This window comes from Phocoena phocoena, chromosome 14 (genome assembly GCF_963924675.1).
Source record: "Phocoena phocoena chromosome 14, mPhoPho1.1, whole genome shotgun sequence".
NCBI lineage: Eukaryota > Metazoa > Chordata > Mammalia > Artiodactyla > Phocoenidae > Phocoena > Phocoena phocoena.
Genome location: NC_089232.1, coordinates 8190288 through 8214631, shown reverse-complemented (window position 1 = coordinate 8214631; position 24344 = coordinate 8190288). Strand labels below are relative to the sequence as shown.

Sequence of the window (24344 nt, the reverse complement as noted above, 5' to 3'; positions counted from 1 at the left end):
AGAAATTGCTAAAACTTCTCTTGAATTCAGATGTTTATATCTCTGGAGTAATCCTACTTCTGGGAACCTAAGGAAATAATAATTCTACCATATAACCTAAAATAATTACAAAAAATAGGAAAAGGCTCTATGCATGTGTTTTTGGCAGTCATTTAAAGGATTGAAAAATAGGAAATAATTTAAATGTACATAAAAAGTTCAATAATTGTGTAAATCATTCTTTTGATCATATAATTCATTTGACCATGATTGTGGCCAGTGATGAAAGATTTGGCCACGACTAAAAAGCATTGGAAACTAATGCAGCAAGATAGGCTATTTCTCAAGATAATTAAAAGCAGAATAACAAAATTGTATTTACATGTTATTATGACTGTGAAAGAGAATATGTGTATGTGAAGAAAATCTAGAACATAACATAAAATGCTATGTTCTCACCTCTTTTCTATGTGATCTATTTCTATTAAGTCAGCTTTATTTCTCCTTAACTTCTTGCCAGTTTTGTGGAGACACATCATCCTGAGGTTTAGCGTCACATTGACTGAGGTCTGCTAAGCCACGCCTCCTCTTCCTGTGCTGGGGTGGCTGAGTTTTCAGGACCCTAATGCAGAACCTTATACTTGTTCCCGTTACAGTTTTTTCTTGGTCTGTATTTTCAGCCCATTGCTGAAAGCGCTCAAGATGATTTTGGATCCCGATTTACACCCCTTATTTGCCATATTTCCTGAGTGCATGTTAGCCATACATTCTATCTATATTAAAATGTCCAGGAACACTCCATATGTTTACCCCAGGCCCTGATGAGAATATGGTCCTGAGTAGTACTGAGCTCCAGGGTACATCACATCTATTAATGAGCGCCTGTGATGACATTCACGCTACCATCCACTAGAGCAGCCTTGCATCCAGTACACATTTGCCAGCTCTAACAATTAGCAGAGGTCATTGTCCTCTTTTGTGGGTAGAAAATGAAGGCTTTAGGCTTAGAGGAAAGCTCGTGTGATGTGCCCAGGCCAGGGCCAGTTTCGGTTGTAATGGGGGTCAAGTTTGCCCTCAGTGTCCAGTATCTGTCACCTGGGCCCTTGACCCCTCTGATACCACCCACCCCCCTGCCATGGCATCCACGCCATCCCACCCTCAGTGGTCTCTAGCATCATCACATGCTCTCCTCAGTCTTATCAGAACTTTTTATTTGATTCTTTATCCACACTCTATCACCTGGTGCTATCTGCATTTTAACAGGGATCAAAGTTTGGAAATAGAGGGATGAAATTCTGAGGGTGGAATTGCAGGCACTGGTGGTCAGGGAGAGGAGATGGGGGCCTTTTTGGCAGCCCCTACCTGTCCACTGCCTGCAAGCCTGGCCTGAATGGGGTGTCTCCTGGGACAAGGTAGATTAGACCCTACAGCACCACGGTCCTCCTCAGGCTTTTAATGATATTTGGATAGAATTCATAACTCTTCACATTTCATTAATTTAAGTTAATTTTCCTTCTATTCTTCCAACTGCCAGGTAGGTGAGGGAAACATGTCATCATCATTGAGAAGGAAACAGGCAAAGTGAGCCTTAAAATCTAAAAACAACTGCTTCTTCCCACCTCGGGGCCTTTCCTCTCCAGATGACTTTGCACTGATGGCAGTTTTGCTGGGGAAATGGGTTCATCATTGCTTCTCATGTGAACCTTGCCTGCCTCTGCATAAATATGTTATTTCCTCAAAGCCATTCCTACAAATTGCCTTATCATTTACCAAGGATCTAGACCATCTGCCAGGGTAGGCCCACACCCTCCCCCTTACTGATAACTGGGCTTATCTGTTTGCATTTCTACTTCTCATCTGCTAGTCTGGCTTATCTGCTTATCCGATTGCATGTTCTTTAGCACAATGGACACCATATGGCCCTCAGCAGAAGTAGCTGCCTTGTTGCCCACCTATGGGCACAAATTATGTGCCTTCCAACCCTAGCCTATAATTATCAGGTCACCAGGACCTCTGAAATTTGTTTGTACTGGGCAGATTTTCCATAATTAGAATAGCAAAAATTTAGTTCCCCTCCCCAGTTTATGAAATCAAAGCACATCATGTGCACCCAGAATAAATAACAAATTGTATATTTACAGAGTAAAACTGAAAGACCTAAAGCTACAAGAAACATCACTGAATCTTAATAGTGATTGAAAAAATAAATCCCAGAAGACTATATAGACCATAATTACACCATTTCTAAACTTTAAAACAAAACTACATATCACTGGGGAGTCCCCTAAGCCACACCTATACAGGCTCATACTCGGACTCAATCCTTCTGGGCATGGCGAGTATTTATCCTTTCATTTCTCTGGCACTGAAATCACAGGTGAATAGAACTGGTCTCACCAGGTTCCCTGGGGCCAGCCTTCCTCAGCTCCTGATGGCTGGGTGCCACCCTTTTCCCCACAGACCCTTTCTCATTTCTTTAGTGAGTCCTGGCTGAGGCTGAAACAACCTAGGATTCACCTAGTCCTCCCCCACTCCCAGTCTTACCTGCCCCACCAGAATGAGGAAGCGATACCTTCTCCATAGCACCCTTCAAACTGTGGACTCCCTCTTCTGGCACAAGGCTTTGGGTTTCTGAAGACCCCTCTGCTGGGTGTCTGGATACCATGGACCTGTTAGGACCTCCCACTAACTTGTCTGGTATTGCCTGGTGCTGACAGTGTCCTGCATCTTGATAAAGGATTGCTGACCCTTCCACACTGTGCCATACACACCTGCTTGTACCTCAGATGAAGCTTATTAAGCAATAGGACAGGTCCCCAGAGGCAACCCCACTCAGTGTGCCTTTGGCCCTATCTGGACCTTCCATCCTGGCGGCCCAGGATCTTGCCGCTGGATGCCTTTCCAGGCAAATTCACAGATATATCTTCTCCGGTCTCTTTCTGTTCATTTCCCGTCTCAGTTCACCTGTTTCCATATTTCAGGTGCCAAAAGTTCTTCAGTGATAACTCTAGCCACCCACATTATTTCCTACAGGGCAATTACATGCTCTGTCCTGTAGTGGATGCTCTACTTCATCAGATTCAGTGCACTTCTCCATTTTATAGTCAATTTTGTAAGGTCTTGCTTTCCCCCTCATATCTTAGAAATGGTCTGCATTTCAAAAACAAAGTCCAAATGGATTTTTCATTTTTAGTCTTATGCCTTAAAATTGTCTCATGATAACTACTACTTTCTCCAAAATCAGCATTTAAGATTCTTTAGAAGCTCTGAAATGTTTCTGGGCAACAGAGGATTACCACCTGCTTCCTGTCTTCCCTGAGGACAAGGCAACAGGAAACAGCTTTAACTTGTATGGTAAGTTACAGGGATTAGAGGAAATGCAGCATTTCCCAATAATGAGGGCCGAAAACAAAATTGCTCAGGGTAACTGATGTATGTGGGAGACTCTCTGGATTGAGGAGACTAAAGGTCTTAATGAGGCCATAGTCTCATGAATTATGTTTTCTCGTGTGTTAAATTCACTTCACATTTCTTCCAGGAGCCCAAATGATAAAACAAGAACTCTCCTCCAACTTCTGTGGCTTCAGCTTTGTTTTGTTGACTCACCACTTCCATTCATTTGCTTTCACATAACCAGAATCCTTTGAATCTGATTAAGCCTGACTTTTCAAGGAAATTTTTGCTAGGCTTTACTTCCCTTCTCTAAGATGAATGTGTGTACATGTACACGTGCCATTCTAACTCTTTATTTCTCCAGTGAATACTGTACACTTCATCTCTCCCTTGAAATGTTGCATGAACTTGAAAACTTGTCTTCTAAAGACAATTTGCTCCATGAATGATAGACAGTGTGATATGTATGTTCAGGAAATGCCACATACTTGAAGCCCTCAGGGAAACCTCTGGTTTTCAGGCTGCTGGGGGAACTGCTCCTTCGGAGTTTCTTACTATAAGAGTGTCACTCATGGGAACCTAGAACCCAGAGGCTTCTTGTCCCAGACAAGAAGGCTCCTGGGACCTGTTCCTTCCATCTAGAACCTAAGTGAAAGGGAGGTGAGATTAGGTCTTCATCCTGAATATGTCCTTAAATAAATGACTTCTGTGGAGAAAGTGAGTTTGGAGAAATGTGGAGGTTTTGTTAAAGTTATTTTCTTTGAAAAGACTTTAAGAAACTCATAAACTCTTCCACAGAGGGCAATGAATAACAACTGGATTGGTGGGTTTTAATTTTTGATTCGGGGAATCTGTGTTGTCTGGTGTGATAGAAGGAAACCAACATTCTGCAAGGAGAATACACAATATCCCTAAGAGACATTTGTTTCTAAAACCCTCCCCCTAAGATTGTAAATGAGTTTAAGGGGATATATATTCCCACCTTTAAACTTCAAACTCCCAGATCTCTGCTGTGTCCTCATGCCGCATGGATTACACTACTGGTAAAACATCCCAGGAAGGAGTCCAGGGAGGCCGTTCGCGGTTAGGGGAGGGTCCGTATTTGACAGACAGACTTTTCTGCTTTCTTGCTCCTGGCTCGCCCCTCTTCCCTTGGAGGCCATGGTGATGCGAACGAGTGGCTTCTGCCTCTTCGGGGACCGCCTTTGAGGCTCCAGAGCTCACCTGACTTTCGCGGAGAGAGGCGGGCAACCGGCTCCTTACGCCACCTGAAGAGGAGGGTCCTGGGGCCCGAGAGTGTGGGAGGGAGTGAGGCCGGAGCTGCGGCCCAGAGCGGGGAGGAGACGCTCTGCCAGACACAGGCGCGCCGCGGAGAGCTCAAACTTTGAAGTGGGGTAAGGATTTTAGGGGCCCTTGAGCTGGTTGTTCTTGGGGCGCTGGGAGGTGCGCGGGGGACGCAGACCCCAGTCACCGTGTGGATTAAAGTACGCCCAGGGCAGTGGGGTGGCGGAGCCCTAGGGCGGGCGCGGCGCTGTCCTCACCCCCCGGTGCTGAAACGGGCCACATCTCGGCAGGAAAGGAAGGAGCAGAAGCAAGAGCCAGCTCTGGCATCTGCTCCCACCCGCGGCACACACACAACTCCCTCCAGCAGGGATCAAAGGACTAGAAGGCGTCCCCTGCGCCTCCTAAGTCTATCGCACCCCTTTCTACTCACGTCCCGCAGACGCGCTGGGCCAAGTCGGGCTGAGCCGTCAGGGCAGGAGGCAGAAGAAGCTGGGCTCCTTCAGCAAAAGGATGGACACCACCCCCGAGACACCTCCCCAAGAGACCCTGTACCCGGAGGCCGCGCCGCCTCGTTCCCCGGGCTCCAGATCCGGCTCCCGAGCAGAGTCTCCCCGAGTACGCGCGGCGCGGGGGGAAGTTGTGTCCATGGCTTGGAGGGGGCAGGAGCCAAGGGGACCCCCGCCGGGGTCGGGGGACTGCCTCCGCTGGGCCCTGCTCAGCCGTGAGGATGCAAAGAGACAGGTGGGCTGCGGAGGAGGCAAAGAATGAAAATACTTTGGGGGAGTGAGCAGTCACTCTTTTTTTTTTTTTTAACGACAAAATCATAATCCGCGATCTTGGCTGCTCTGGCCTTAGGGACTTAGCGCTCAGGGGCGAGGAGAAGGGGCGGGGTGGGGTGGGCCTCCGATCCTTTGCAAACCCCTAACCGGATAATCACACGGGCCCTCTGTCCTCGTCCTCCGGCTTTTCTCCCCAGCTCAGCCCTCACCCCCGCCCCCGACGCCCCGAGGGGGGCGCGGCCAGCAGCCCCTCGCTCCCCGGCAACCCTGGGCAAGGACTGGATGACTGGAGGAAGTGCCGATTCATTTTTCTCTCCGTGTGATTCCCCAGTTCACAGCTGCCCTACTTTATGCTGTTGTTGAGACTAAAATTTGTCATTCTGAAGTGGGTATCTCTAGTTAGACACGGCATGTGGCCGAGGGTCAGTGGGGCAAGAGCAGAGGGGACCTGGAGCCCGTGGCTGGGACCCCGTGGCGGTGGACGCGGTGCCGGGGACACGCAATTCGCTCGCTCAGCGCTCTCCCTGTCAGCTGTTCCGCCGGCGCAACCCCTCTCCCGGAAACCAGACGGCCCCACGGTGGGCGCTCCTCACCAAATGTTCTGGAGGGGCGAAGCTGGGGCCGGCGCCTTCCCTGGTACCTCACACCCTGGGGCAGTGACTGGCTACCTGGGTTCGGGCTCTACCCCGGAGTGTTCAGTCCAGACCCCTGTCTCTATGGACCTGTCCACCAGCCCCTCCCTCGCACACACACGCACACACACACTTTCATTCATTAAAACGGGCAACGACGTCGTTGTCTAGGCATGGGGTGACATACTCCCTGAATGAGAAATCACTGGAGGGGGCGATGGAAAGCCGGGCCGGGAGGAGGGAGGTGACCCCTGTCACGGCCACTCCCTGAGCTAGGTCCTTGTACGCCAAAGTCCCGGATTCTTGACAATTCCGCTAGGTCAGGGAAGCGAGTTAGCATTTCACTGAGCTAGCGGGACTCCCTTGGCGGGGAGCGGGTGTGGCAGGAAAGACGCGAACTTCCCTTCGCAAGAACGCCCGAGCGCACGCACTTTTCCTTCTCAGCCTTTGTTCTGTCATAAACGGGGCCCTCGTCGGGCGTGGGATGCCAGGAGAGGGTGACTGGCTGCTCTCCGGGTGACTGGTCCCCACACGATCTCAGTCACTTTATCTGGGACTTTGGCCGGGACTGCGTGTGCCTCTTGCCTTTGATGCGCCTGTGTTTCTGCCTTTTCGGTAGTCATTCACTATCTGCCCGCGATTGCTGCGGCTGGTTAATAATGGGGTTGCCATGGCGACCAATTTCCCGTCGCCATGGTACCCAGGAGGTAAACAGTTGGAAGCCACAGAGGCTCTTCAGTAGCTACCCCCCCCCCCCGACCCAGATCTTGTACAGGCTGCGGGTTTCCTGTGGTTGTGAGGGAGGGATGGCAATGATCAGGTGCTGTGGTCCCCTCTTCCCTCCCAACCCACACTGTCTAGCCGCCTGTTCACCTGAAACCCTCTCTTAATCCCTGCCAATCACTGCGGCCTCCAGGTTGGGATGGGTCAAGCTTTTACCTCCATCCCCCGACTGCTACAATGAGGCTGGGGTAAATGGTTTTCCCTCTGACCTAATTCATGTCAGCGGCACACTGTCTACTCCTGAGTACAAATGACAAGACTAAGCCCTGCGGGAGACAAAATTAATTAAACAAACACAGTCCCTGGCCTCTGGACATCATGGTGTAGAGATGGCCTCTGCTCTGGGCTGCAATAGGGGTGATAACAGTGTCCCCGAGTAGAGAGAAGTGGGAGTGACAGACCCCCCCCCAGGGGAGGCCATAATGGAGTTGAAACTAAGGAATTTCAACTGCTGAGCAAGAGGGAAAACGTCTCTCTAGGCAGAGGGACTAGCAGGAGCCAAGATGTGCGTTTGTTCAGGAGAGGATAGATCCTGCCGTGGAAACACATAGACTCGTAATAGGGGCAGAGCCGCGCGCAGCCCTTAGCGCACGACAGTTATCGCGAGACCCTGAGCACGCGAGACCCTAAGTGCACGAGAGCCGGAGCGCTCCAGGCGGTTGGAGGTCTGGCTGCCCCGAGGAGCACAGCTGTGGTGTTCCTCGTAGCAGAAAGTGCGGCGAGAAGCGGACCTTGGCCTTTTCTCCTGGGCCCTCCAGGACCTCTGATCTCCGAGCCTGAGGGTGAGCTGGGGCGGGCGGGGGGGGGCCCGGGGACAGGCTGAGGGCTGTGTCCCCCAGAGCTCCAGAGTCCTCTTCACTGCCACCCACTGGCCGGGCCCAGGCCTTGAGGCAGCAGCGAACCCCTCCCCCATCCCCGCCTCCGCGACTTCATGGCGGCGGCCGTCTCCATGGGTTGCAGTCCCTGGAGGCCTCGGCAATGGGAGTATATGGACACAGCCATGAAGGTAACAGCTTCAACCAGCTTCAGTCTGTCCGTTCAAGTTTCTAAACTTGGTCCAGCTTAGATCAGTTGTCCACCCCTAGGAGGTGGCCAGAGGTCAGGGTTAAATTGCAAGGGCATTGCACGTCGTGACTGCAGGTCCACCTCTGTCGTGGGGCTGTTCTCAAAGCAGGGCACTTGTGGTGAGCTGGGCATTCACCTGCTTGGTATTTGCTACCCCGTGTGCTCCTGTTGATGCTCTGCGAATGATTCTCTCCAGCTTCAATGAAAAGCCTGAGGGCCGACTGGGTGCGGCGTGCCTGGCTCCCTCAGGGATGAAGGCTGGGCGGGGTCTGGGGACCTGGCCCCGAGGGCGCCACCAGCTGAGATCTGCCTCCTCAGCGGAGCCTGGGCATTGGCGGGAGGACCCAGACTGGGCGCCGGATGAACACTCCCGGGCAGGGTGAGCGACCTGCACAGGCTCCTCTTAGGCAGGACCTGGACCTCGGAGGGCGGAAGTTGAGCCTTGGGCCCTTGTCCTTTCTTGTCAGAATAGAGAAAGACGTTTGTTTTGGTGGAGATTTAGGGGAACATCATGACCTGACCGAGACCCGACCTCAAGAACGAAGGATCAGACACCAAGAAGTTAGCAACAACTAACCACGCCCCTCCCTCACCTTTCCTGCAAAAGGGCTTTGCTGAAAGCTTTCAGGGAGTTCAGGGTTTTTAAGGCATGAGCCACCCGTCTCCTTGCGTGGCCCTGCAGTAAACCTTCCTCTGCTGCAAACTCCGACATTTTGGTATTGTTGGGACTCACTGTGCATCAGGCACACGGACTTGCGTTCGGTAACAGACCCAGAACGTCTCAGTGGCTTAGCCCATGGCCTATGCGATGTCTGAGGTTCCGAGGCACTGGGGGGCCCTGCATCATGGTGGGGACTCTGCTGGCCAAATCCTGCCACCCAGCCCTCAGCTGGCCTGGAAGGGGGACTGAGAAATACAGCCAGTACTAGGGTGGGCTTTGGTGAGCAGTCTCTGCCACCAGGTGGGATGAGAAAATTCATGCCACTGTTAAGGGAAGGATGAGTAATTTCATTTAAATGGAGCATCCCTTTTAGGCTAATATGATCCAGGTTACAAAAAAATCTTGAATGTTAGGCTAAGACTGCATGCTGGAGAAAATAGGCAACCTCTGAAAGTTTCTGAGTGACATGGTTAGAACTATCGTGTAGAAAGACCCCGATGTTAGTGTAGAAGATTCATTCATTCTTTCATTCCACACTCACTGAGCACCTCCTGAGTGCCAGGCCTTGGATGAGTTGCAGAGGTGAAACTAAAGATGGGAGATGCGCAAAAAGAATTGTTTCAGCAGTCCTGGGGAGGGGGAACAGGGCCTGGACAGAGGTGGGAACAGAACTCAAGGAGGTCAAGAGCTGTCTCTGGCTTGTTCAAGCCCTGGCATATGGTTAGGGCTCAATGCATTTCTGACTTAGTGAATGGATGAGTGGAAGGCAACAGAGGGGACAGACAGTTGGGTGGTGTAACTGAAGGACTTGGTGATGGTGGATCTGGGGAAGTGAGGGAGAGGGAGGAGTGGAAGCTTATGCAAGGCTTAGCTGGGTGATTAGTTGGCTCCAGGTGTCGTTCATGGGGCATTAACCAGAATAAGACTCAGGGGAGGAAGGGCATATTTGGGAGCAGTTGGGACGGTGCCATTCAGGACATTTAGTTTTGTACCAACAAAAACTTCCTGGATATACTGTATCCTCCCTCACATGGCCCACACCTTGGACCTCATCTGATCCCCTTTTTGAGGAACTTCACACATTCCGTCTTGTACTATAATAATGCAGTGTAGGGATTTAAAAAACAAAACAGGCTTTTGTTCCTCAGTTCTGCCACCGGGTGACTTTGAATAAGTTGTTAACCATTCCAAGTCTCAGTTTCTTCACGTGTAAGTTGGTGGTAGTAGTTATAACATCTGCCTCATTGAGTTGTTGGGAGAAGAAATGAAGCGATTGGTGTGAATTTCTTAGTTCAGTGCCTGGCATGGCAAGTGCTCAAAGTTGGACATGACCATCTTATAATTTCCTATAATGACAATGCATTACCTTTATATCATATCCCAAAAGTTAATTAAGGGAAAAAACACGCTTTACCTCCTGTGTCTGCAGCTAGCCTTGGGGAAACAGTCCTTGGGGAAGGAAGGGAGGTCCTTTGCCTGGCTTGATGACTCTGTGTGTGTGTGTGTGTGTGTGTGTGTGTGTGTGTGTGTGTGTGTGTATGTATGTGTGTCTGTGTGTGTCTGTGTGTGTGTGTTGGGAGGTGGGAGGAAAAGATGGAATTCTGGGCAGAGCATCTATAGGGCTGGCTACAGAGGTACAGGTTCTCCGGCCCTAGATACATCTAGAAAGCACTTTCATCCTCTTGGAATCTCAACCTGAGCAGCTGAATCCTATTGCAAAATAGTCATTTAGAAACTGAGTGCACGTAAAGCTCAGGAAACCAGAGTCCCATTAGTTCTGAGTCATCTCTACAGAAGACCAAGACACTTTCTAGGCATGAGGCAAGCCCCTGTCTGGTGGTTGAGTTACATAATTGATAACCTTGTTACAATTTCAGTGGGCTCTCTTTTACCCAGAATCTCTTCCTGTCTGGAGGAACAATGTTAGCTTTTCTTCTCAGGCAAGAATTGAAAATCTACAGCTGGTGTATGCAAGCTTCCCTTTGCTTGTGTTATTCCCCTTCGTCAACCGGGAAGCTCAGCTCCAAGCACAACTGGACACATCCTCATGGTCTAAGACCTGAGCTACCCTTTTGGACATTCCTTGGGCAGATGGAGGAAATGTTGATACTTACTGGTCCCAGAAATTGGCCTCGTTTCTTGAGAGGCAGTGGATTAAGCTTTCAGGCTTTACAGTTAGTTTGCCTGCTACAGTCCTGGCTGTGTGAACTGTGTACCTTGGTTTGCTCATCTATAAAATAGGGATAATAGTTGTACTTACTTCATAGGGTTATTGTGAAAATTAAATGAGTTGTTACATGGGGAGAAGTACCTAGCATCATGTAAACTCTCAAAAATGTGATCATTATCAGTATTTTTATTAATAGGATATTTTGACATTTCTCTCCTTTAGTATATTTATGTTTCGTGAGTTTCTTGTAGCAGACATTGTGAGTTTTGCATTTGAAAAGTGTTTTGATTTTAGATTTAACACTACTTCTTTTTTAGGTATAACTCACATGTGATGAAAGTCTTCTAAAGTATATATTTCAGTTATTTTTTAGTATATTCACAGCTGTGCAACCATTAACTCGATATAATGTTTAAACTTTTGTAGGGCCAGGTCACTCGAGATTGCTGTTCTCTTGCCCTCTGTTCAGCCCCCAGCCCAACAAATGCCTGCTTCACCTGTATCTTACACACCTGACTGACCTTCCTACTACTTGCCCCAGCCCCCAGCTAGTGATTATTCTTATGGAAGGGGTGGCGAGGGGCGTGCCCCTCTGCTGGTTTCCCTGGTAACTAATGAGCCCACCTGCCGTCAATTCTCCAATAAATGGTAATCCCCCCTTCCTTTTGGGGGCGAAGACTGCCACCAGGTCCTGTCTGCCCTGAGCCACACACAGTGGGGTGTCACTCCAGGACCTTGCTTCAGACGTGTAAGGTCCCCCCATCCATTAAACCGTTGATGTCTCTGTTGCTGACTCCAGGCTCTTTGTTCGGTCTTAAAGCTGGGCAAGCGCAGGCCTTGTGGGCCTGCGGGGTGCAGCCCAACACTTTTCGACACTCCCAAAAGAAACCCTGAACCGCTTATCAGACATTTTCTTTTCTGACTCCCCTCCCCATCCTTGGCCGTGGCAGTCACTAATCTATTTTCTATCTCTGTGGAGTTGCCTATTCTGGACATTTCATATAAACGGAATTATACAATGTGTGGCCTTTTGTGTCTGGCTTGTTTACTTAGCATAATGTTTTCCAGGTTCATCCATGTCGTAGCAGGTATCAGTATTTTATCCTTTTTAATTGCCAAATAAATTCCACCTGAATAACATTTCATTATATAGATATACCACATTTTGTTTATCCAGTTATCAGCTGATGGACATTTAGGTTGTTTCCATTTGGGGGCTATTATGAATGATGCTGCTGTGAACATTGAAATACAAGTTGTGTGGACATGTTTTCATTAGGTATATGCCTGTGAGTGGAACTCCTGGGTCACGTTGTGACTATTTCTAGCATTTTGAGGCACTGCGCCATTGTTTTCCAAAGTGGCTGCATCATTTACATTCCCACGAGCAGTGTATGAAGATTCCAACTTCTTCACATCCTTACCAACCCTTGTAATTGTCTGTTTTTTTAATTATAGCCATCGTAGGCAGTGTGGAGTGGTTATCTCATCATGATTTTGACTGACATTTCTCCGTAACTAAATGTGTTAAGCATTTCTTCATGTGCTTGTTGAACATTTGTAATTTCCTTCAGAGAAATGTCTGTTCAGCTCCTTTGCCCATTATTTAATTGGGTTATTTGTCTTTTTATTATTGAGTTTTAGTAGTTCTTTATATATTCTGGGTACAAGTCTCTTACCAATATATGATTTTAAAATATTTTTTCCATTCTGTGGGTTGCCTTTTTACTTTCTTGGTGGTATCATTTGAAGCACAAAGGTTTTTTTGTGTGTGTGTGTGTTTTAATGAAGTGCAGTCTGATTTTTATTTTAGTCACTTATACTTTTGGTGTAATATATAAGAAACCATTGCTTAATCCAAGGTTGTGAAGATTTACTCCTATGTTTTCTTCTAGGAATTTTATCGTTTTAACCCTTACATTTAAGTCTATGATCTATTTTGAGTTAATTTTCATGTATGGTATATATTCTTTTACATGTGAATATCCAGTTTTCCCAGCAACATTTGTTGAAAAGACTGTTTATTCTTTCCCCCATTGAGTTATCTTGGCACCCTTGTTGAAAATCAGTTGGCCGTAGGTGTATGAGTTTATTTTTTGTACTCTCAATTCTATTCCATTGACCTATATATCTATCCTTACACAAGTACCACTCTGTCTTGATTACTGTAGCTTTGTAATAGGTTTTGAAATCAGAAAGTGTGAGTCCTCCAACTTTGTTCTTCTTTATCAGGATTTCAAGTTTGTTTTGGCTACTCTGGGTCCCTTGAATTTCCATGTAAATTTTAGAATCAGCCTGACAATTCCTGCAAAAATTCCAGAAGGGATTTGATAAGGATTGTATTGAATCTGTAGATCAATTGGGGAAGTATTGCCATCTTAACTATTAATTTTTCTAATCTGTGAGCAGGAGATAATCTTTCCACTGATTTATGTGTTTTTAATTTCTTTCAACAATTTTTATAGTTTTCAGCGTACAAACCTTTCATTTCCTTGATTGAATTTATGCCTAAGTATTTTATTCTTTTTACTGCTACTAGAAATGGGACTGTTTTCTTAATTTCATCTTATTATCTATTGCTAGTGTATAGAAATACAGCTGATTTTTCTATGCTGATCGTGTATCCTGCAATACTACTAAACTCAATTAATTCTAATAGTTTTTTAGTGGATTCCTTGTGATTTTCTATATATCAGATCATGTCATCTGCAAATTGAGATAGTTTTACTATCTCTGCCTCTGATGCCTTTATTTATTTTTCTTGCCTAATGGCCCTGGCGAGCCATCCCATGTTGCAGAGAGGTGATGAGAATGGATGTCTTTGTCTTATTCCTGATCTTAGGGGGAAAGCATTCAGTCTTTCACCATTATGTCGTTAGCTATGGCTTTGTCATAGATGCCCTTAATCAGGTTGAGGACGTTTCCTTCTAGTCCTAGTTTATTGATAGTTTTTAACTTGAAAATATGTTGGATTTTGTCAGATGCTTTTCTTGTGTCTGTTGAGATGATCACATGGTTTTTACCCTTTATTCTACTAATATGGTGTATTATGCTGATTGACTTTGAATGATAAATCAACTTTGCATTCCTAGGATAAATATCACTTGGTCATGGTGTAAAATCCTTCCTACGTGTTGCTAGATTTGGTTCACTAGTATTTTGTTGAGGATCTTTGCATATTAATATAGTTTTCAAAATGCCCTCTCACGTTAAGTTCTGATATTCAAGTTGTTTATACTTATATTGTGCCATGTCCAGAGAATATTAACATTATATAGTTTTTTCCCCTTTTTGTTTTCGAAGCTCTGGAATATTTTTATTTTCTCCACATAGGATCACACTCACAGAAAATATGAGAGGACCCTTGGGTACAGTATTTGCACTGTAGAGTTTTGTCCCATCATGGAACTTCTGAAACAGAAGGACCTTTAATAATCAACTTGGCCTTGGTTTTCAACTCTGTTCCACAGAGTCCCCTAAGGTATTCTGTATGCATTTTAAGGGTTTTTTAAAAAATGTATATTTAAGTATTTTAAAATCCCAAATAAATAAAGATAGCATTGATTGACCTGTATTCCATACCAAACTTTACTATATTGGATATCATGGTCAAAATTAACTTATGTCCCACTGATTGTCTTTATAAAATTACAAAATACGTTTAAATAAAATACTACAAGTGAATGTTTTATGCATTGGGTTCCTATGAAAGATTTCATCTGCAATAAGTCTATGTCCATCAGTAGATGAAGAAACTAAAGTGCTGGGTCACTCGCCCAAATTGGAGGCTGAGCTGAGAAGAGACCCCAGCTCTCCTTTCTCTCAGTTGAGTGCCCTTGACTACCTATATTGTCTTTCCAAAGTCATTTGTCTCAAACAAAAGATATTACTCAAGGGACTGCTTGAAAACACACAGCCCTCGTCATTGGGTTAGTGTAGTGACGTCTGTTCTGGTCCTTGTGTTTGTTCTCTGGCTGGTTCGCAGGTCTCAGAGTGATTCAGTGCCTCAGCATTGGACGTTTTCCCTTCTACCCTGAAGTTCTCAGATGGAATAGGAAAGAAGGGAAAGGCAATTAGAAGTGTGCTTTAGACAAAAGTTCCAAGGCATGCAGACCTTGTGGGAGTTATTGATTTATCTTTGGAGTTTAATTTGACACAGTGAGCCTGTCCAACCTCATACTTACTGAGAATTGGCTGAGTGCTTTTGCCTAGAACAATGATGAGAAAGTTGAGTTGTGGAGGATTGAAATGGATGAAGCCCAGAGAGAGGTTACTTCTGAGAAGAGCAAAGACCCCAGGTGGTAAAAGTGGTCGATCTTCATTGGAGAAGACAGAGACCTGGGCCAAGAGTGCACATCCAGCAAGACTGGGGGGCTCCCCTCTGATTGGGGTTCCCATTTATTTGGCGTGGCTCTGTGTCTAGACTTGGCGCCTCACTAATTGGACCTGCCAGTCCCCGGCTGAATAGGAGTCATCACGCAGGACAATGATAATTCACAAAGACCTCCAGTGGGTTAGACGGGCATGCATGTTGGGCTGCAGGCACCTCTCTATTGATGAGATACATTCAGGGTTTGAAAAATGACAATGTTTCAAATGACACAAATTGAACCAGGACTGGTTTTCATGTCTAAGCCATAATAAAAAAGAGGACAGAACATGGACAATATTTTTTTAGTATGAAAAGTTAGTCATCATAAGTGGGGACCAAGGTTTTTTTTCAGAAGCACACTTCAATTTAGAAGAAAGGGTTTCCCATGTTTTGACCTCCCTTGTTGCTCACTTGCTCTCTCCCTCATAAATTCCCATCCATTCTTAAATAGGATAGAAGTGTTCAGCGTGACTCATTCACAGGAGTGCTGTGAGGATCAAGTGAGTTGATACACCCTGAAGTTATCAGAACAGGACCAGGCGAAGAGTAAATGCTAGTAAATGTACTGTTGTAATTATCAGGGCCACCATTACCGTTACTCACCTGGTCCTCCTCCATTTATGCCACCTACTTTTTATTACCTACCATGTGTATATGCTGAGTATTTTGGAGGATAACATATTCTAAGTAAAAGGAAACAATTCTTGCCTTCAAGGCTTTTGGAGTTAATAAAGGAGTGAAAAAAATATATCTGGAATGCAGGCGAGCTTTGTTAGATTCCTACCTACTTAGGTGTCCCAGCCGAGAACAGTGGAGAGAGTTAAAGATGTGCACAAAAGACAGTCAGATCCTTAAAGGTGCACAGCACAATGGCTAACACATAGTACATGTCGAATAATGTTAAATAATTATTGTGATTGCTCCTCCCGTGAGGAGCCTTCTCAGACCTCAGTGGTCCCTAAGGCAGAATTAGTACCCCCCATCCACATTGTTCCCCATCATGCCTCTGTCTCTATTTCAGCACCTCTCTTTCCTCCCCCCGCTGTTTACATACCTGTTTTCCCAGGCAATTTTGCGCTTTCAGAGACAGGGACCTGTCTTCTTCATCGTAATCCTCAGGGCCAGGTGCAATGCCTAGGACGCTGATGGAGTCAATAAGTGTGTCGGTGGGAAGAAAATGTGTTGGGTTTAGTGATGTTGTAAAGCAAATGGGAATTGTCTGGAATGGTGTGTCCTTAGTTCCCAGTCAAGCCCTGGAAAACGCACATGCGTTTGGGAGATGCTCACAAACGGCTCAGGCCTGGGATCCACTTCAAGGTCACCCTGGTACTTGGCAGGATCTTCTTCACGTGCTTGAAAATTAAAATTATATTTGTGCACTTCTCATCTCCTGCAGCGGGCATGATAAACAAAGCAAAACAAACCACAACACAGACTGCAGGGTCAGACTGACCCTAGCCCGCATTTCCGTACCTGCAGAATCAGCCTCGCTACTACCTCTTGGGGTTCCTGAGGATGAATGAGCAATGGGTATGCAGGTGCCTCACACTCGGGGGGCCCTGGCGGGATGGCAGTTTCCATTTTCAACAGAGCCTCAGGATCATGTGTTGTACTTTCATCATCTCATTTGTGAGTTCTCCTAGAGTTTATGGGGCCGGGAGATGTGAAGACACCCTGGCGGTTGGGGAATCACTTAGGATGTCATGGCTTACAAGCTAGTAGATAAAGGGAAAGAATTAAGTGTTTGTTCTGCCTTTCCTGTATGAACCATACCACTGAGCAGCCAAATAATAAGTCAGATTTTCTTTTTTAAGAATATTTCAGCTAACTGATGAAGATGGAATGCTAGAATATCACCAATTTGCAACTCCTAATAAATCAATAGATCCAGTCAGTGATCACCAATGGCTGCTAAAATCACCCAAGAAAATATGGAACCCAAATTTGAACAAGCCCTGAGTACAACTTCTAATTTACGGGAAACATCGTAGAGTTGGAATTGGCAAAAATCCATATTGTGGGAAATTCTGCAGTACAAACAATTACGTTTCTTCCGTAAAGAGAAAGAAGAGAAACGCATAGAAACTTTAGATTTAAAAATACCAGTGAGATACATCAACCAATCAGAATATATAGACTTTGTTTGTGTCCTGATTCTTTTAAGTAATTTTTTAAGACAACCCTTATGACATTTATGAAACAATTAGGGGAAAAAAGATCTTAATGATTTATCTTAAACTAACATTTTCCTTTAATGATGTACATTTTGCCCTGTCCTACCCAACCTCATTCTCCTGGATAAAGAACACGGAATTAAGAAGGAAATTAGGTTACTTCTAACCCTTGAGGGACCTGGGTCAGGAGTGCGCACGGCCCACTTACCATGTCTAAATAACTAAAAAGCATTCTCTTAGCTGAGGTAATCCCCTCCTCCCACCATTAAAAAAAAAAAAAAAAAAGAATTTTTTGGGTAACGGCATGCTGGCAGGCAACTTTTTTGGGGAGTGGTTCCAAGGAAGAGAAGTAGGGGTCTTGGAAGAGAAAACAAGGGAGGCAGGGGAAACTACCCCAAGTGTACATTATCAAACTAATCACCACTCTGGGCAAGTCGTTTGATCCTTCTAGGGCTTCTCCAAAGAGCCATGTAGAATATATGTCTGAATTATCTTCCTGAGGGGACAGAAAAGGGGAGTATTTACCCATGGTTCCAGGTTCTGTTAGTCAAGGGTTGCCCAAGGGGAGTTAACTCTCTAGCACTTCGGGTTTGCACGTGTGTCAGAATGGCCTTGGAACATAGTGGCATGGGGACATTTGATCTCTGGTCCCCCATCCATGGCCTGCCCCCTTCTATTCCCAGCCTTGAGTCCACCCCAAGCCACAGGGGGCCTTTCACACACATGCGTGGACAATCTGCCCACACCTCCAAGCTCCATTCACCTCACCCTCACACATAGCTCCTCCTGCACCACCTGTAGGTCTAGGGGCAGCACATCAACACCGTTCTCGGGAAGACAGACCTGGGAAGAGGCCCAGGCAGCCTCTAGAGCCCGTCCACAGAGAATTTGGGGGTCCCGGGCGCCCAGAGCATAGTCTAGAGCAGGGCATGGGGTTCTGGGGAAGCATGTTCCCTTGGCCCCATGGACTAGGGCTGGAGGGGAGTCAGAGTGGGGGCCTTTAAAGGTACTGGTCCGAGGCCTGTTAGGAACTGGGTGGCGCAGTGGCAGGCGGACGGGCAAGCGAAGCTTCACCTGCCACTCCCTGTCGCTCCCCATCGCTCGCCTTACAGTGATCCATACCCGCCGCCTGACTCCTTGTCCGTGGAAAAATTGGCTTCCACGAAACCGGTCCCTGGTGGCAAAAAGGTTGGGGACCGCTGCTTTAAAGAATGGGGCCCCAGGCAGGACCCCTACTGCTCAGGCCAAAAAGTAATGCCAGTTCTTTTCCACCCACTGGCTTTATCGGGCTCTGGAGTCAGACAGGTCTTTGTTAACCTTGGCTCAGGCTGCAAGCAACAACATTAGGGAAACTGCTCACCTGTTGAATTTCTTCCTTGGAAAAGGGAGGGAAGAAGGCTGTTGTGAGGATTGAAGGAGACAGTATTACACGAGCAGCCACTCTGAGCCTGGCACGTGGGAGCTCTCCACAGGGAGCAGGTCTGCAAGGGTCCAGAGGTGGCATCTGGGGTCAGGGTTTGTGCCCAGGATGGAGGGGACAGCTGAGGGGGCTGAGGGAAAGGGCACAGACTGGCTGCAAAGAGCTTTTTCTCTGTTTGGTACAATTCTCATGAAAATACACAAAGAAGAGTAATTTAATAGATTTTCCACGGAGTCCCAAAACTTCTTTAAGACTTGTTCTAGGGACTTCCCCGGTGGTGCAGTGGTTGAGACTCCGCACTCCCAATGCAGGGGGCCCCAGTTCGATCCCTGGTTGGGGAACTAAGATCCTGTATGCTGCCTGGTGCAGCCAAAAAAAAACCAAACCAGACTTGTTTTAGATCCCACTGGACCATAAGCTCCTTGAGGACAGAGCTGCATATCATTTTCTGATAAAACCCTAGCTCTTAGCATACTGCCTGGCACATAGTAAGTGCTCAGTAAAAAAGCACTGGATGGATGATTTCAAATTTGGTGTATTTCTTTTAGTGGGAGGCTCTTGGTTCCTATGCTGGCTTCATAGTTTCTGCAGACATCTCAAACTGGAATCATTCTCTGCCTCAACCCTGCCCCTCCCGCAGTCCCTGCCTCAGTGGGCAGCACCACCAACCCCCATGCCAGCGGTCACGGCAGCGTGACCCCTCATCCTTGATCAATTACCATGTCCCGGTGCTTCTATCTATCTGGTAGTTGTGGGGTTTTTAAAATTTATTTATTTTTATTTTTGGCTGCATTAGGTCTTCATTGCTGCGCACGGGCTTTCTCTAGTTGCAGCGAATGGGGGCTACTCTTCATTGTGGTGCGTGGGCTTCTCATTGCGGTGGCTTTTCTGTTGCAGAGCACGGGCTCTAGGAGCGCAGGCATCAGTAGTTGTGGTGCACAGGCTTAGTTGCTCCCTGAATATATCCTCCCCAGTGTAGCCAGAGTGGCCTTTACACATCTGACCACATCCCTGATGGGCTCAGAGGTAAAGCCCAAGCTCCGTGACTCAACTTTCAGGACCCTCTGGTATACGTCATCTGCCCCACTAGACTTGTAAGATCCTTGAGAACAGTCGTTATCTTATATTCCTTTGTGTCTCCTGTGGTCAGCCAGAAACTAAGTTACATAAATGAATACAGTTTTTAAAAATCAAAACTATTTTTTATCTATTGAGAAAATTATAAAATTTAAAATTGTGGACTTAAACTATCAAACATCAGAGATAAACCAGGACTATCTGAGCCACCAGCTGCCCCTCCCTGAGTAACCCGTGGTGAGCAGGGACCACATCCATGTTGGGTACTTCAGTGCAGTGCTCTGGGCTCCTGGCACTGACCTTCCTTTGGATATGAAATTAATTTAGTCCTGGAATTAGTCACTGGGCTATTTCTGGAAATCACCATCTTTCTCTGGAGTGGTCTGTACTGACTTCTGACACACTTAAACCATGTGGCTGCTCAAGAGAGCCTGTGCCCATCTGTTTCAGAGAAACTGTCCTCAGGAATTCATCTTCCTTCTGGAAGATTGTGATCAGAAATCATGCAGTTGGCCTGTCTTCGTATCCATCGCGCCAGCTGTGCACTCACATCAGTTTTCTTTTCTCATCAGTCAGAGGGCCACCTTCCAATGTTTGCTGAAGGGAAAGTATTCACGGTCAGATTTCTAGCATAAGGATCATGCCATTGATAGGTTTTATCTATTTCTTTGCTTGTACAAGCTGTTTGACATCACTGAGTCTGTTTAGTCATCTTTATTTTTTTATTTTCTTTAAATTAATTAATTTATGTATATTTGGCTGCATTGGGTCTCTGTTGCTGCACGTGGGCTTTCTCTAGTTGCGGTGAGCGGGGGCTACTCTTCATTGCAGTGCGTGGCCTTCTCGTTGCGGTGGCTTCTCTTGTTGTGGAGCACTGGCTCTAGGCATGCGGGCTTCAGTAGTTGTGGCACGTGGGCTCAGTAGTTGTGGCTCACAGGCTCTAGAGCACAGGCTCAGTAGTTGTGGCGCACGGGCTTAGTTGCTCCACGGCATGTGGGATCTTCCCGGACCAGGGCTCGAACCAGTGTCCCCTGCATTGGCAGGTAGATTCCTAACCACTGTGCCACTGGAGAGGTCCCTCAATTTAGTCATCTTTAAATGGAAACAAAAATTGTAAATATCTGATGAGGTTATTGTGAAGATTAAATGAGATGAAGTGAGTACTGGGTTGAACATCACATTGTAAAGGTTTTATAAATGTCAAGTACTTAGGTTTTTTATACTTTGTTTTAAAACAAGATTTTGGGGAGTTACTAAAACATGTGCAAAATTATAAGATTAACATAGGGTAAATGAGAAAGCCAGAGTTAGGAGGGACACTGCATCGTTAAAGAGAATCATGAGGGTTTTAGCTTTCTTACATGGGATACCAACTTGGCCATTCATTCATTCATTTGCTGAATCAGCGCTTAACTTTGAGCAGCCCTTGGGAATTCCCTGGTGGTCCAGTAGTTAGGACTTTGCGCTTCCTCTGCTGGGGGCCCAGGTTCAGTCCCTGGTCGGGGAACTAAGATCCTGCAAACCACGAGGTGTGGCAAAAAGCAAAGCAAAACAAACAAACAAAAAAAACCTTTGAGCAGCTCTCAGCATGCAGCATATACAAAGGAGTAAAAGACCTTGTTTGTGCTTCTGGTTCGCACAACTAGCCCGGAGAGATCCAACTAAAACACAGTGTGGCAGGAACTGGGAGAGAAATGGAGGAGGGCACGTGTGCCAGGGCTTGCCTGGGGGAGTAGCCCTCCCATACCAGCTGGGTTTGCAGTTACTTCCTGGGGGGTCCTGATGACATATCTGCTTTGTGTTCATGTTTCAGCAACCACTTTGGAGCTGAATGTGACAGAGCAAGAAGATGGCCAAGATTAGCACCCAATACTCCCACCCTTCCAGGACTCACCGCCTCGTGGTAAGGACCACGGACAGGGATCTCGATAGCATTGAGAACGGCCTCAGCAGGTAGGATGGGCTTTTAACTTCGTGCCTGGAACAGGTTATTTCCGTAGCTGATCTAGACCTGTGGGAAAGACTGCCTTAGCCTGTGGGCAAGCGCAGGTCGGAGGGCGGGCTCTGTTCACAGCACTCCTTCTAACTTCATTTTCCATGTCCCTTACTCCTCACGACCCACACTGAGGTAGTTTTTATTCTCATTTTAGAGATGTGGGAAAATGAGGCTCCAAAAGTTACATAACTTTTGTAACTTTTTTTCTAGAAGGCAAGAAAATGAAGACCGTTATGCAGCTGATTAAATTCTACTGTAAAAATGTCCCCAAACTGCCACACTTTCCCTTGTATACATCAAACATTTATCGGGCTCTGTCTGTGCACCAGCCACCGCCCTGGGCACTGGCTTCCAGGAGAAGGCCAGGACTCAGCCGTGCTCATGTACCTGGGGGGAGTGGGCCGTGCCTTGCCAGCAAAGCCATCGGCCCCATCAGTGACATCCCGACACAGGCAGCCACATGGAAACTTGGGGCTTTGAGTTCTACTTCTAGCCCTGTTCCTAACTTACTAGTAGACCTGGGAAAACTCACTAACCCCTCCACGCTTCAGTTTCTTCAACTGCAAAATGGAGCAGCATTGGGAAATGGGAAATGGGAAATGGGAGAGTATCTATTTGGTGCAAATGGACTTACATTCTTATGTCTCTTAAATTCTCAGTGAGTTGATTGAGTTGAACAAGAAGAAGCTTTATTTCCAATATTTATGTTATTTTTGTCTCACAAGTATAACACTCAAAACCTCCCTCCCATGAAAACTGCATATTATCTGACGGCCAAAAGTGCAATTACAGTCCTCAATCCTCACATCCCTGGCACTAGGCCCTCCTCCATCGTTTCTCCTCACTAACTTATATATGTCACTTCCTCTCTCAAATGCACATTTGGTTTTTCCTACGTCTAGGTGCTTTGTCCCAGCTCCTTAGCAACTCAGCTAATAAGTGATAGACAGCAATTTCCCTATCTTTGCAAACTTACGTAGTCTTTGGACCTCCACCTTCTGGGATTCAGGCAAAGGAAGGAAATCTCAAAGCATGGCAACAGATATTCCCTCCAACTCTTTTAAGTTGGTGCTTGGACCCAGGAAATTTGATAGACTCAGGGGCATCAGAAATTCTCACCCTACTCAAATTTCTCCCTCCTAACTGGCCGACTGTCAATACTTGTGTTCCACAACTGAGGACTCCTTCCTTTAGGTTAAGGCATTGCCCTTATTTAAAAGGAAGAGGAACACTATTAGGACAGTTATCTGCTATTAAAACTTTGGTGTGTGTTAATAGTTTCTTTCCCACACCTGAGCTAATAAAACCCCCTGAAGAGGGGCTTAAAAGAGGATTGCGGTAGAGGGGAGAAAAGTCCCAAGCTTGGAGCACAGCAGGAAGTCAGGCTCCCTGGGCAGCAGCAGGCTCCTGGGATCTTGGGCCCAATGGGAGAAGGAAGAAGCTGTTAGGATCAAGAAGAATTTGAAGCAGATGGAACTTTTCCCCATTGCTCCCTTTTGCCTCGAGCGGGATGAAACCAGAGCATCTCGTGGAGCTTCCAGAGTCCCTGGAGTGTCAGTCTGGCTCCGCCCAGTGAGAAGGCGGGCTTGGCGAGTGGGCTGGGGCTCCTGCCCAGAATGCCTGCTTGACCTGACACCACCACGAGCCAGCTCTGCCCGACTCGTCCTGGCTCTGCCTCGGCCGGTGGCCGACAAGCTCCGTCTGGCTTGTGGGCTGTTCAAGAGCCTCTGGCTTCCGAGAGCCTCGCTCTGGGCTCACACTGGGTCCATGCACGCTCCGGGGATAGGTTGTCCACACAGCCAGCGCTCTGAAGTGATGCTCTTGGACAGTACTCTGCCATCTCACAGGTGAGCAAATGCCCTCCCATTCCCCACCCGCATCCCCAGGCCAGCATGGTGACCAACAGCACAGGCTCGGGGTCAGACTGCCGGGTTTGAAAAGTGGCTTTGAAAAGCTGCTCAACAGCTCCAAGCCTCAGTTTCCTCATCTGCAAAATGGACTAGTACTGACCTCAGGGCAGAAATGAGGGTAAAACAGGGTACCCCTGCCACGCAGTGAGTGCTTCATCGGTGCTCACTGCGGGTCTTGGAGATGCTGCCCCTCCTATGGGCCTTCTCTAGCATCCCAGCTGAAGCCTTCTTCACCTCCTCTGACCTCAGATGGCCCCAGCTGTCCCGACATCTGGAACGGGCCATTTCCTGCCTGTGCCCACATCAGGCTGTCTCAGCCTGACCACTAGCCGAGTCTCAGTGCCCTCCACTTGGGGCCGTGCCCAGCTACATACGTGGTAAAAGCTTGTTGACAGATTAGTACAGAATCCCGTGGAAACACTTGAGAGGTTTCAAAAGGAGAGAGAGGAAAAATGCTTCCTTCGTGAGAAACATTATCTCATGGAGGCAGGAGTGGGTTAACAGACAGAAGTTTCCAGAATGGCTCCTTAGCATCACCAAAGATTGAGAATAGGAGTTCAGGCTGAGGGGAGCAGCCTTGGGCCGGAAGGCTGGGTCCAGAGCCCTCCCCTGCTTCCCAGAGCAGCCCAACATCTGTCAATTCCCAGAC

At 47.1% G+C, this 24344-nt stretch overlaps 1 protein-coding gene across 1 annotated transcript in view; it reads left to right on the top strand.

Moving 5' to 3' along the window:
- Positions 1–4546: 4546 nt before the first annotated feature.
- Positions 4547–24344, top strand: part of CNGA3 (cyclic nucleotide gated channel subunit alpha 3) — a 45990-nt gene continuing 26192 nt past the window's right edge. Inside the window, exons 1-2 of the mRNA XM_065891047.1 lie at positions 4547–4766; positions 21603–21742. Coding sequence (XP_065747119.1) covers positions 21639–21742 — 104 coding nt within the window. The 5' untranslated portion in view covers positions 4547–4766; positions 21603–21638. The remainder of the gene's footprint in view (positions 4767–21602; positions 21743–24344) is intronic.